Source organism: Carettochelys insculpta, chromosome 4 (assembly GCF_033958435.1).
Source record: "Carettochelys insculpta isolate YL-2023 chromosome 4, ASM3395843v1, whole genome shotgun sequence".
Classification (NCBI taxonomy): domain Eukaryota; kingdom Metazoa; phylum Chordata; order Testudines; family Carettochelyidae; genus Carettochelys; species Carettochelys insculpta.
In genome coordinates, this window is record NC_134140.1 from 4,411,133 (window position 1) to 4,423,397 (window position 12,265).

At 56.2% G+C, this 12,265-nt stretch overlaps 1 protein-coding gene across 2 annotated transcripts in view; it reads right to left on the minus strand.

Annotated features, from left to right (window-relative positions):
* Positions 1 to 8,969, minus strand: part of CYP26B1 (cytochrome P450 family 26 subfamily B member 1) — a 30,391-nt gene extending 21,422 nt beyond the window's left edge. Inside the window, exons 1-2 of one of the 2 annotated variants that reach the window (XM_074991647.1) lie at positions 8,237 to 8,969; positions 4,733 to 4,957 (exon numbers count right to left, since the gene is read on the minus strand). In XM_074991647.1, coding sequence (XP_074847748.1) covers positions 4,733 to 4,957; positions 8,237 to 8,440 — 429 coding nt within the window. In that variant the 5' untranslated portion in view covers positions 8,441 to 8,969. Of the gene's footprint in view, positions 1 to 4,732; positions 4,958 to 5,734; positions 5,822 to 8,236 lie in introns of those variants that run through there. The other variant, XM_074991648.1, reaches the window with a different exon arrangement.
* Positions 8,970 to 12,265: the final 3,296 nt, after the last annotated feature.

Genomic DNA, 12,265 nt, shown 5'->3' on the forward strand with positions numbered 1-12,265 from the left:
AAGCCAGCTAATGTTCCTCTCTGACTTCAGCATCACCCCTGTGATCCCATAGCAGTAATAACCACTAGGTACATATTGATCTGGGGCTTCCACTGCTTGCAAATATCCTTATCCCGTGGTTTCATCTTGGGCCAAGGATGAAGCCACCTTTGATGATCTCAGCAATAAACAGAGATGACTGCTGAAGTATGCAATCCCACCAAGGAGACTGCACGAAGCTCCTGTCTCACCTTTTCACCCAAGCCCCTGAGAGCTGTTTGGTTCTGGGGCAAAGCGGTTCTCTAGCTACAGACACACACTCCACTAACGACTGACAAGTTAATTTCCCAAAGGGGAGCTTTGAATTAACTTTAACAACCACCAGCAGAGGAGTTTTAATATGAAGGAGAGGGGAAAGTAGAGAGCTGCTATAACTACAGATTTTTTAATGTGACATAATAGCACCTTTCATCCGAGGGTCTCGGAGCCTTCTCTAATTGTTAAGGGATTAAAGCCTCAGGCACGGAGAAGTCAAGTGACTTATCTAAGGTCACAGGCTCCAGCAAAGTTGGGAATAGAACCTAGAGCCCCTGGTCTAAGAGTCCCTGACAAACTAAGGAACAGAAGTACTTAATCAGCATAGTTGTAAGACCCTGGTTCTAACTCCATCCACAGTAACTCTGCTTCACCAACAACATTTCCATTGGAACAGGCAAAACACTGAAGATTAATACAGCAGAGCACAATCATCCTTCATTTGGCTCTCCAGTGTGGATGGAGCAGAGGAGGAAACACATCTTCTATGGACAAGGCACAGGAGAAACCCTGCCACATGGCCCAAGCTGTTAAATTTGTCCTAAGTTTATGGCTTCCTCACATGCCCTGAAGCACATTCTTGCCAATGCTCCCTTCAACCTCAATAACAGGATGCGGAGAGTTAAAAAATAACAATAATGATAATAATTGCAAGACAAACAGCAGCTTCAGCTCCAGACTGCTTAATCCAAAGGAAACCTGAGACTGCGGGGCACCTGGCCTGATAGGACCTTGGGCTGGTCATCATCTTGTCTAGCCCAGCCAGCATACAGCCACACAGCCAAGAACAAAATGATCTTTGTTTTCTTATTATTTGAAACATGTTTGCCTGATCTCCAAGGGAGTAACTTACTTGGAACTGCCTCCCATCCCAGGGCAAGAACATGCTTGTGTGCATGGAAAAGAACAATGCAAGTGACTGCTAGGTAAATAGTAGGAGGGATGCAGGGTTACACACTTGGTTACACACCTAAGAGTGTGAAATGCACCAGCTGCTGACACTCAAGTAAACAATAATTAAGAGGAAACAAAGCAAAGGAACCAACCTAAGCTTTGAGAAAGGAAACCGATCCAGCAAGCTTCTCCTTTTGGAGCAACAGTGGCTATTGCCAAAAGAGAAGAACTAACAGTCACCACAGGAAAATACCTCAGTAGAAATGCTGAAGATCTAATAATGTCTCTCCTTCTCTCTTCCCCTCAACCCCCACTCCAGGCCTCTAATCCTTGAAGGCAGCTTGTATTTATTTACAACACCAGCCGGAATTCAAATGGAAAGTAAGTGGAGACTAGCTAAGGAAACAGTGTATAGAGTTTAGGGTCAGGTGACCCCAAAATGTTACTCAATTTCACTTCCATTCAGGTCAAAATCCTGTGCCATGAGAGGCACGTGGTCACGTCCTAACATCCTCAAGCTTTGGATCAGACATGGAACCAAACCATGGGCAAGGGTGGAGGGGGGAAGTTTAAATTGGGAACTTGGGGAGTGTGAATATGCTCCCCCTTTCCACACCCACGAAACTCAGCCTGCAGCTAGGTGATGTTATTCCCCCTTACTCAAAATAAAGTAACTGGCTTAATGTATCCAGAGAGAGAAAAGACATAGTTTGGAAAACTCTCCCTGCGATATGCTTATCATTCAAGTTCTGGTGTCAGCCCCTCAGTGTCCGGATGAGGTAGAAGTCGTTGGTAAACCTACAGTCAGGTGTGAAGACCTTTCAAGTGTATTCTCTTTCCATTACCTCATTCCCATAACTGACTCTCTCCCCCCAGTCCTCTATTTTCTTTTCCCGGGGTCTAAACTTCATGGTTTTATTAAAGCTTCCACCTACTGAGATTTCAACCAAAAGGTCATCAGCTCCCCCTTGTTTGTAATAAAGAAGAAGCATCTTTTCTTCCCGCAGGGAAACAAAAAAATATTTTGACAGACTTTGGAGTAATTGTTTGACTCTCCCCCCTTCCTCAATAGGAAATGTGAGGAGGTTGAAATTGCAGGGTTCAGCACAGCTCAGTTTCCTTCCTGCTGCTGTCCCAAAGTTAGCAGTGCTTTTTTCAGCAATGTTTTGTATAACAAGGCCTCCTCTCTTCTCCCTCAAACTTCTCGAGCTACACCTCCATCACAGAAGGAGCAGGGCCATCTCTCGTGTGCTGTGTCACACCCACATGCTGATAGCCCAGTGGGGCGCATTGTTATGTACATAAAAAAAACCAACAAGTCACATTTGTACACTGGATTCTAGTACAATAACTCAGTGGTTTCAGCAGTGGCCTCATAAATCCAGGGTTGTGAGCTCAGTCCTTGAGGAGGCCATTTAGAGTCCGGGGCAAACAGATTAAAAGAGAAAATCTGTCAGAGATGGTGCCTGGCCCTGCTATGAGGGTAGAGGACTGGACTCCATGTCCTCTTGAGGTCCTTTCCAGCTCTATGAGAGATGTATGTATTCAATCCTATGGAGGTTCTTATGCTGTGCTCATCACCAGAGTGTCCAAGAATCTTCCAGTAAATGCATTAAGAGATAGAAATAACATCTCTCACCTACTTCCCATGGGGAAAAGTTTTGGTAGGATTCCCCACCCCCAAACACCCATACACACAGTTTTGTGTGTATGTTAGAGAAAGCAAGGTCAATGAACCATTATGGGTCCTCAATATGCAACAGTGGCCTATACTTGTCCCCATTCAGCATACTGCCATATAACAGTTCTGGTTATAGTCTTATGTATTTTATCTCTCTTATTCTACTGAAAGAAAGCCCTGAGAAAGCCTACCCAATTTGCAGTGAGAATCAAAGGACAAAGGCGGGACCTGCTTGTCCCTCCCGAATCCATGCAACCCACAAAGCAAATCTGCACTACCTCAAGATCAGCTACCGTCTTGTATTAATGCAGTGCATCATGGGCCCAAAGGCCAGTGCTCATCTACTAAGGCCTGGATCCTGTCCTGGCGCTGTGTGGGCACCTGCGCACAGAAATTCTGCCTGCAAAAGACTCATTGCAGGATCGCTGACTTAGACTGCAAACCCTAAGGAGAGACAAATGCTGTGATCCTGACCTCTGTGACACCAGAGGGCAAGGGTTCCCTACCGCATATTTCTTAACAAGTATCCTGCTGCCTGTGCTTAGATCAGGTGTATTATTATGAGAGCGCTGTTGGCGTGTTTGGTGATGGACAGGAAAACAGGAGGTTGGGTATTGATCTCAGGTTAGCCTCGTGGTAAGCCTGTGAATCAGAACCGGAAAGACGAGCAGTGGACCCCCACTACATCTGATCTCAACCCATGGCCACAGAGCTCAGACCCGAGCCCTGTGAGGTCTCCTGCCTTCACTGCCAGGCCCAGCGCACCGCTGCAGCACCATGTAAAAACAGCAGCCCAGGTGAAAGTTAGAGATTGCTGGGAGGACGCTGGGAGGACACCGGGAGGACCCAGCCTATGCTGGTTGGAGAGGGGGACACACAGCCTCCCTCCCTGCGCGGGGACGGCCTCGCTCCGCGCCTTTGAAAAAGCAGCGTCCTGAAACACTAAGGCGGCTGCCTCCCCCTCGCGTTCCCAGCGCCCGGCAGAGCGCCCCTCCTCGGAACGCGGCCCTGGAGTTGCCCTTTTAAGAGGGGAGCGGATGGGCAGAACCCGGTCGGTTTCCAGGTTCCCGCGGCGCGAGCCCCACGTGCCCCAGGCTGCCGCGGGGAAGGGGAGCCCCGGGGGAGGGGGGAGGTGCACCTCTCCGTCCGCCCCATCGCCTACCCCTCCCCCCACGCAGGACAGCGGGGAAAGGCCCGGCAGAAGCCCAGCAGCGCTGACGAGCCCGAATCCGCCCCGCACCCCACCCCCCGGTCAGCCTCAGCAAGAACCTGGAGGTGCCGGGGTCCCTCCCCAGGCGGAGCTCAGCCGCAGCCCCCTCCGCAAGCCTGCTCAGAGCTCGCTCGGGAGCAGCTGCCCGGCGACGGCCCTGCCCCGGTGGGGGGGGTGGGTTGCAGCGCGGCGGCGGGAAGCGCGGCCCCGCCCGCTCGCTCTCACACGCCGCTTTCCATCGCCCTTTTAAATTCCTCAAAGGACTCGCGGGGCCCGCAGGCGGCGTTCGGAACTTCGAACGCTCGCCCTCTGCCGCGTTCCACGCTCCGAGCGCGGCGCTTCTGCTGGGGCGGGCGCCCCCGTGGGGATGGGGGTGGGGGGAAGCGGCCCAGCCCACAAGGAGCCAGGGTCACAAGGGGCTGGCCCAGGCCAGGAACCGGGGGTGTGGGGAGGCGGAGAGAAACCCTGCTGAGGGGGACCCAGTTACCGGGGGGCGGCAGCTCGGGGACTCGCCTGGTTGGAGCACCCCGGGATTTGCGGGTAGTGGACAGCATCAAACTCGCTGCCCCCCGGGGAGGTGGCTTCCCCCCTAGCACCTCCCTTCCCCCCACCTGCGCCCCATGGGGGGTCGGGGGGGCGGGTGAGGCCCTTACCTTCCTCTTGTGCCTGTGGATGTCCCCGATGGAGTTGGCCACCGTGTTGGGTCCCAGGAGCATCCTGGTGCTCCGGGGCCACTCCGTGCTCACCAGGTGGTGCTCTCCCATCAGGATCTTCCGCACGTTCTCGGCGCCCGTCACTCGGATTAAGGGGCGTCCCAGCAAGTGCGTCTTAAAGACGTTGCCATATTTCTCCCTCCGGGAGGACTGGAAGCAGGATCCCTAGGACAGAGCCGCAGGCTGTTAGCGAGCGGGGGGCGGGGAGGGGGGGTCCTGGGACCGACACGCGGACACGTGAGCCTGAGCGCAGCGAGGGGACCGGACACACGGTCACTTCCTGAGATCTCTGCGCCTTTTGTTTGAAGCCAATGGGGGTTAGTGCAGGGAGGGGGGCGTGGGGGGTCCTCTCCTTTCTCACCACGTGTCCTCAACTCCCCGCAGCCTCGCCTGCTCCAGCTGCAGATGGCAGGCTGGGAATGCCCCCAGGCGCTCCCTGGGATTTCCCAGCGCCTGGAAGAGGAGGAGGTGCGCTCTGTGCTAGGGCCCAGCCTGGAAAATGCCCCCGGCTCTCTGCGCCCGGTGATCTTCGAGCCACCCGCAATGGTGGGCAGAGCGGCCCTTTAACCCCAGGCAGGGGAAGTGGCCCCCAGACCATCCACGTCCTTCGCAGCCCTGAACGCCGCTGGCTGCTCCAGCCACGCTGGCCCCTGCCAGGAGGGGTTCCACGCGCGCTCGCCGGTTCCAACGAGCCCATTGCAAAGCGGGTTGGAAATGGGGGGGGGGCGGCTGGGGCGCGGATCCCTTCTCTGGAGAGAGGCGAGGGGTCAGCCACGGGGCAAGGGACCCTTTGGCCGTGGGTAACACCGAAGGGTCGGGCTGCATTGGGTGCCTGCGGTCATTAAGGTGCGTGCCACCGATACTGGTAAAATAACGGGGGGGACAGGCGGGGAGGCAGGCGGCAGGAATGACCGGATCTCCCCGGGGGGGTTGGGGAGCTACCTGAGATCAGCTGGAGGGGTACTCCCGGGCTGCCCCCCCCCAGAAGCTCAACTTCCCTGGAGACTCGGGCTCTCGCCTCCTCCTTTCCTTCGGTTACGCCCAGTGTAACTTCAGCCGCTGCCTCCCGCCAGGGAGCCCTGCTCCGACTCGACCTCAGAGACCCACCGCCGGGCCATGCTGCGCCCGGACAGCGCCAAGCACCGACGTTGCTTTAAATACCCAGCGCACGTAGAGCTGTTTCTCCTCCTCCTTTCCGTCTGAATCAATCCCCAACCCTTCCAGCGCGGGCTGACCGCCTGAGCTCAGGGTCTACCCCTTAGGGAACAATTCAGGAAACCCCAAGAGCGGGCTGCCCCCTTCCTAACCGGGCTGCCCCCTCCCCACGCACACAGCGGAGCTTTCACAGCATAGGAAGCTTTTGAACTTTTCCACGCCGGCTGAGTTCGTGTAAAGGGTGCCATTGTCTCGCGCCGAGCCTGCAGCAGGTCCCAGAGGTTTAATAGCTTTCCCACATGCTCGGAGGTGCTTTTGTCCTGGGAAAAGGGCCGGGGCGAGCAGGGCCCAAGGAGGCCAGAACAACTGAGCCCTCCCCCCACCCCCACCCCCCACCAGGAAAAGCACGTGAGAAACTTTCTACCAGGTTTGCAAAAGGCGCTTGCTTCCCCTTTAACCTCAATCGCTTGGAAGACAAAGTTGCCACCGGCGCTTAAGCCGCTGTAGCGACACACGCCGAAGCGCTGGTTAGTTTTGTGTGTGTGTGTGTGTGTGTGTGTGTGTGTTTCTTTTTTAAAACAAAAGCGCGGTTGTGAACGCGGCCTGTTTCGGTGGCCCAGCTTCTTGATCTGCGTCAATATAATTAAAGTGCTTTTTGTGGCATTAATAAAGAGTTATTTGTCCATTTTCCACGGCCCGCACAAAGACCGCCTTTATGTGATGGGACCTTCGAGTGGCGTCCAATTTATACACATTTTTGTATTTTTAGCCCTGGCCTCTGTTTGGACGGAGCCTGTGGAAAAGGAGAGCCCTTTCCTGGTCCCCCCATAAAAAATCTGATAAATTTCTTTTAAAAAGAAAGCCCCATTGAGAGCCGGCCGTTAACCCTTTCGCTGCCGCCAGCCGGCCGGGGGGCAGAGGTTCCTGCCTTTCCAGAGTTTGTTTTGACTCTTGTGAGAAGTTATGGCTGGAAAGGCGGCTCGCTGCTTGCACCAGGCTGGCTGGCTGGGGAGGGAAGGTGCCGCCGGCGGGCACGGACGGAAACACACACGCACACACACACGCACACACACACAACCCAGGCATCGGATGTGTTATTAGCTCCCAAATGTGCGCGAGGGGAGACCCAGAACGTGTCCAACGCCAGCCAATGAAATCTGGCCTCTGCTCGCTCGCGCATCCTTAAAATAATTCATTCGCTAATTTCCTGCGGGTTCCCCCCCTAAGCCGGCGGAGAGCTCTGCAACCCGAGCAGCGGCGGAAAGCAGCGCGGTCCCTGCCGCACGCAGCCCGGAGCGCGGATAGAGCGGCTCTCTGGGCCACACCTCGGGCTGGGTTATCCCGGGCGGAGGGCTCAGCAGCGGCCCCACCGCGGGGGAAAGTTGGTTCTGCCACCAGCACGCAGAGCTGCACCGTCACCTGCGGCTCCTTGGCGGTGAAGTCTGGGGGGACGGGGGGTCAAATTCCACGGGACTCTGCCCGGCTCCGGACCAGGCTAAACCCGGGTTAAGCTACCTATTACCGACAACCGTGGAGCGCGGTTACGCCGCTCCCAGATCTAATCTGACCTCCGGGAACACCTGTAACCCCCGCCCCGCCCCGCCCCCCGCTTCTCGGGGCTCGCTTTGGTGGCCCCCCCGTGCCCTTTCCGAAAAGAGCAGCCCTTACCTGGCCGGCTACTGCCAAGCTGCCCTGGCCTTAAAGGGGCAATGCACCCACTTGGCTAAGTTTCTCGCACACCGGGGCAAGCGGACTGCACAGGGACCCCAACCGCTGCCGAGAGTGGGGCCCACAAAACGACTGGGGGGATCGCCGGCGTCGGTTTTTCTGGGGAGACTCACCAAAGAGACCTGCTGCTTGACGTGTGCCCAGGGCGACCCACTATCAACAGATCACTTTTTTTTTCCTTTGCCTCCTCCATCAGTAAGTGGTCCCGATTCTTACACGCAAGATGCTGTTTCCACTTCCAATATGAGCCAGAGACACCCCCTCCCGCGTGCCCCCAACGGAGCCGGCGTTGTAGCAGGAAAGGCTCCAAAGGTGCCCGTCTGCTAGGCACAGAAAGCAAGTTGCCCTTCCTGGAGGGTCCCATTCAGCGCCCCGCTCTGCTTTGGAAACGACCCCTCCACCCCCACCCCCACCCCAAGCAGGCATAGAATAAAAAGCGCCCCCGCGACCTCCCCCCCAGCTCCCCACTTGCTGCGAGGATGCATGAGGCAACCCCACCCGCCACCCCGTGCAACCCAACTGTCCCAGCCCACCTTAACTGAAGGAAGGGGGAATCCTTACCTGGAGCAGCCAGTGGAACGTCTCGCCGATTAAGGGGAATCCCATAGACCCTTTAGGGATCGGGAGCTTGCAGCTTTTGTCCCGGGTGGCTGCCCAGCGCAGCTGCCACAGCTGTTGGGACACTGCCAGGAGCAGAGTCAGTGATACCAGACATGCAGCGAGAGTAGCCAGCGCAGAAACCAGATCAAAACTTTCGAAAAGCATATTTGGAAGAAGGAGGAGGAGGGAGGCGGGGGGAAACAGCCCGAGCCCTCTGCAACGCACCTCACACAGGCACAGAAAGGCAAATCAACAGTCACCCACTGGAGCGTTTCATAGAGGGGGAGTGAATAGCAGGGAAGGGGGAGGAGATCGGAATTTGGGGGGGTGGGGTAGGTAGGGAGGTGGCTGGTTCCCCCCCACCAGCAGCAAAATAAGATTCCCCCCCCCTGAAAACTTTTAAAGTAAACTTGTACCGAGCCTACAGCCAGAAAAGGGGGGAGGGGGGAAACACCCACAGATTCTGTGTGTGTGCGCGCAAATAAAAATTAAAAAAGGAAAAAAAAAAAAAGAAAAAGGAAAAAAGAAAAAGGAAAAAAAAACTCCTCTGCAGATGCTCTAGGTCTCTCTGCTGTCAGTGTCTATAGCTCGGGAAATACTTCAGCAAAGAGCAGGAGAGCGGGCGCAGGAACTAAATAGGCATCTCTATAAACAGAGCGCGCGCGCGCGAGAGAGCGCGAGGTGTGCAGCTACAGAGAGGCTGGTTACGGCAAGCCCCAGGCAGCTAGCCACTGGCTTGCTGTAAAGAGGGAGGGTGGGTTGTTAAATCCGCTCTCCATGTGAGTTGGAGTCAAAAAGCAAGTCAATGTGTGTGTTTATATAGAGGCAGGGAGCATTGGGCTCGCCGCCAGCTCCCCACTTCCCTGCACAGGGCTGCTTGGAGGCGGGGTGAACGTCTAGGCAGACCGGGCGCTGGAGCGTGCGAGGTTTGGCTCCGGTCCCAGACGAGAGACAGCCAGGGAGGGTTGTAGCAGGATCAAACTGAGTTTTTCGCTTTCCTGGCTGCTGGAATCCGCACCTACAACAAGGAGATACACAAACGCGCGCTAAGCCGTGCGGGGCATCGGCCCCCGCCCAGGGCTTCTGCGGCAACTCACACCTGGGCGGGGGGAGGGCGGGGGATTCACCCCCGTTTGCAGCCAGGGTGGCACTGATGAGTGGGGTTTTTTTTTTGAATGAGATTTGCTTTGCACGGTGGTTCCTTGACCCACACCCGGCAGCAGCCACGAGAGGCGCACCTAGCCGCCCTTCAGCTGATTCACACCAGCGTCTTTGCAGATCTGCCCCCACCCCCGGGAGACTTTGCAATTCCTGGACACAACATCCCAGGGTCCACCCGACCTCCCTTGCTCTGCAGCGGCGGTCCGCGCCCTGCCCTAAGGCAGAGGCCGACCCCCCTCCCCAAGGCTGCCTGAACGTCAGCTACCCCTCAGCCACTGCAACCCCGGGGGGTAGGAGGTGTCCGACTGTCTCCCTGGCCAGAACACCTAGTTAGCCGCCTCCCTCCCCAGCAGGGCTGCGACCCACGCAGGGATGCTCCTGCCTCCGTGGGGCAGCCTTGTTAAGCTGCAGAGCCACAGAAAACAAGCAGTCCCGTGGCACCCGAGAGACTAACCGGTTTATTTGTGAGATCTCCGGCTGCGGGGTGGGTAAGCCCCGCTTCTTCGGATTTTGCAGACTGTCCCCAGGAGAAGAGGCTAATGCGGGGCGGGGGGGGTGTCATTTATTCCCACCTCATTCCTGCTCCAGGATCTGGTGAAGAGGGTCTTAGCCACCAGAGCTCATCCCCGACTCAATAGGAAAGGGGTGCACGTGTTGGTCCGCAGCTGCAAAGCCAACAAGAAGTCCTGTGGCACCTAAAGGTGCCACAGGACTTGTTGTTGGCTTTGCAGCTGCGAAAGAAAAATCCTTAGTCTCTAAGGTGCTACAGGCCGGCTTGGCTGCGTTGCCCGGGTCTCCGGGGAGGTAAAGGCAGGCGGGCAGGTCATTCGCTTCAGGTTTTGCAGGAAAAGACAAAAGTTCATTGACGCCCCCCCTCCCTAAGACACCCTGTCCCCAGCTGCTTTGAGTTTGAGCCTGGCGGGTGACAGGGAACTCAGGGAGATCCTGAGCGGGGCCGGGTCGCAGCCTGGCCTGCTGATGTTTCCGTTTGCTCCCCGGGGGCCTGGCTTTCGTTTTCCGCCCTGGGAGCCGGTCTAGGTCTTTGCAACGCCTTGAGCCAGCAGCTCTGGTCTCCCGCGCTCGCCCCGCGGCAGCACGCGGGCCTCGGCTCACTCTTTGCCCTGCCGCGCCACCTGGTGGCCAGCCGGGGAAGCACAGCGCTCTGCGGAGCAGGTGACTGCCGCGAGCGAAAGGCGCAGCTTTGCATTCTGAGCTCAGCAGTGGGGTGGATGGAACTAGGACACCGGGAGGTCTTCTTTGGGCCCTCTCTTCCTGCTGGCCCCTTTGAGTTTCTCCTGGCCTTGAGCCTAGTCAGCAACGGCTAAAATAGCTCCGGCCTTAAACCCACCCTGGTTTCTGCAGACACCTGGAGAATTTTGTTGAGTTTTTCAAGGAGGCCTCCAGGGTGGGTGGCTGAGGGTAACATGAAGTTGTCCCCACACATCCCTGTCCTGTCAGACCTTTTCAGGACCACCTAGGCGCATTGAGGTGGCAGAACTAGAAGCAGGCTCCTAGGTACTATTCTGCTGCGCAGCTGAGCACCAGAGGACAGGGGGGTGGGTGACTGCATGTTTTCAGCAACCAACTTCTAAGCAGCTCTTGGGCGGTGTCTTTGCTACCCCAGACAGGAAGGAGGTGCTGCATGCAGAAATGAGCTCTGTGTTTGAATTTCCTGCTAACTAATTCACTCGCCCAGCTGCTGGGGAGCAACCTTCCTGCTGATCTTTTCCAGCCCTGTGAAGATTTTTTTCCCCCCCATCTGTAGGTGGAATAAATTTTATGTGCCCATGTGCCTCAGCAAGAGCAACAAGAACCTAGCTGGGGGTGCTGTGCTAATCAGCTGAGCAGCATTGAAATCTCTCCTGAGTGACATTACAGAGAACACAGTCGGGCAGCTTTCTGCAGGCAATGGGGGGCTGGGGGCAGTGAATTTGCTCACGTAGCTCATAGAGGCCCCTTCCCAGACAGCAGGTTCCCCAGCCTTGCTACTGGTAGCAGAAGCCGATGCTGGAAGGAGCAGCCCTTTGGTAGGTGGTGGAAGGACTGGATGGCCAGTGGTAGTTGGGCTGTGGCTCTGCCTTTCTCTGCAAGTTCCTCGGCCAAACACTTGCTGGGCAGGGGATAGGATGGTCTCCAGTGTCTATGACTAGGGGCTTTCTTCTCTTGCAATCACTGCACTAGCATCTTCCAGATAAGCCAGCTAGTGCACTCTCCACCAACCTGCAGAGTGATGCCTTCCCCGCCACAGGCCTTTACTGCACATAAATACCGGAGAGCAAAGAATCAGCAATTTGGCTCTAGTCCTGACTCCATCCTTTAGCCGTGGAGTGCCCAGGGCAAGTCACGCAAACTCTGTGCCTCGGTTTCTCCGACAACGGCACCAATAACACTTGCCTTGCAGAGGCTACTGTGTTCCAAGCAAAAGCAGGAGAGGCAGGAAGGTGAGAGCAGCTAGCTCCTGGCTTTTGTGGTGCCTGGCTGAAGTCCCTCCCTCTAGCACTGTGGGCTGAGCTGCCATTCTCTGTGGTTTGCTCTCCCTGAGATCCGGAAGGATTTCCGGTAGGAAATCATGGTGAGGGCCAGTGAGTCTGCAATGCTCCTTCCATTCCCCCTTCACGTATTTCGTACCATCTGGAGGGAGGGTTGGCAGAGGCAGTCAAAGACAGGGTTACTGGGAGGAAAAAGAAGACCCTGAGCATCCCCCTTAGGCCCCCCAGGATCTATAGGGTGAGGGGAATGGTGGCTGGTAGGCAGAACTCCAACCTAGGGTCACAGCTCCTTAGTTCTATTGTCCAACTGTCCTGCCTTTGCTGTGTAGCCTTGACCATG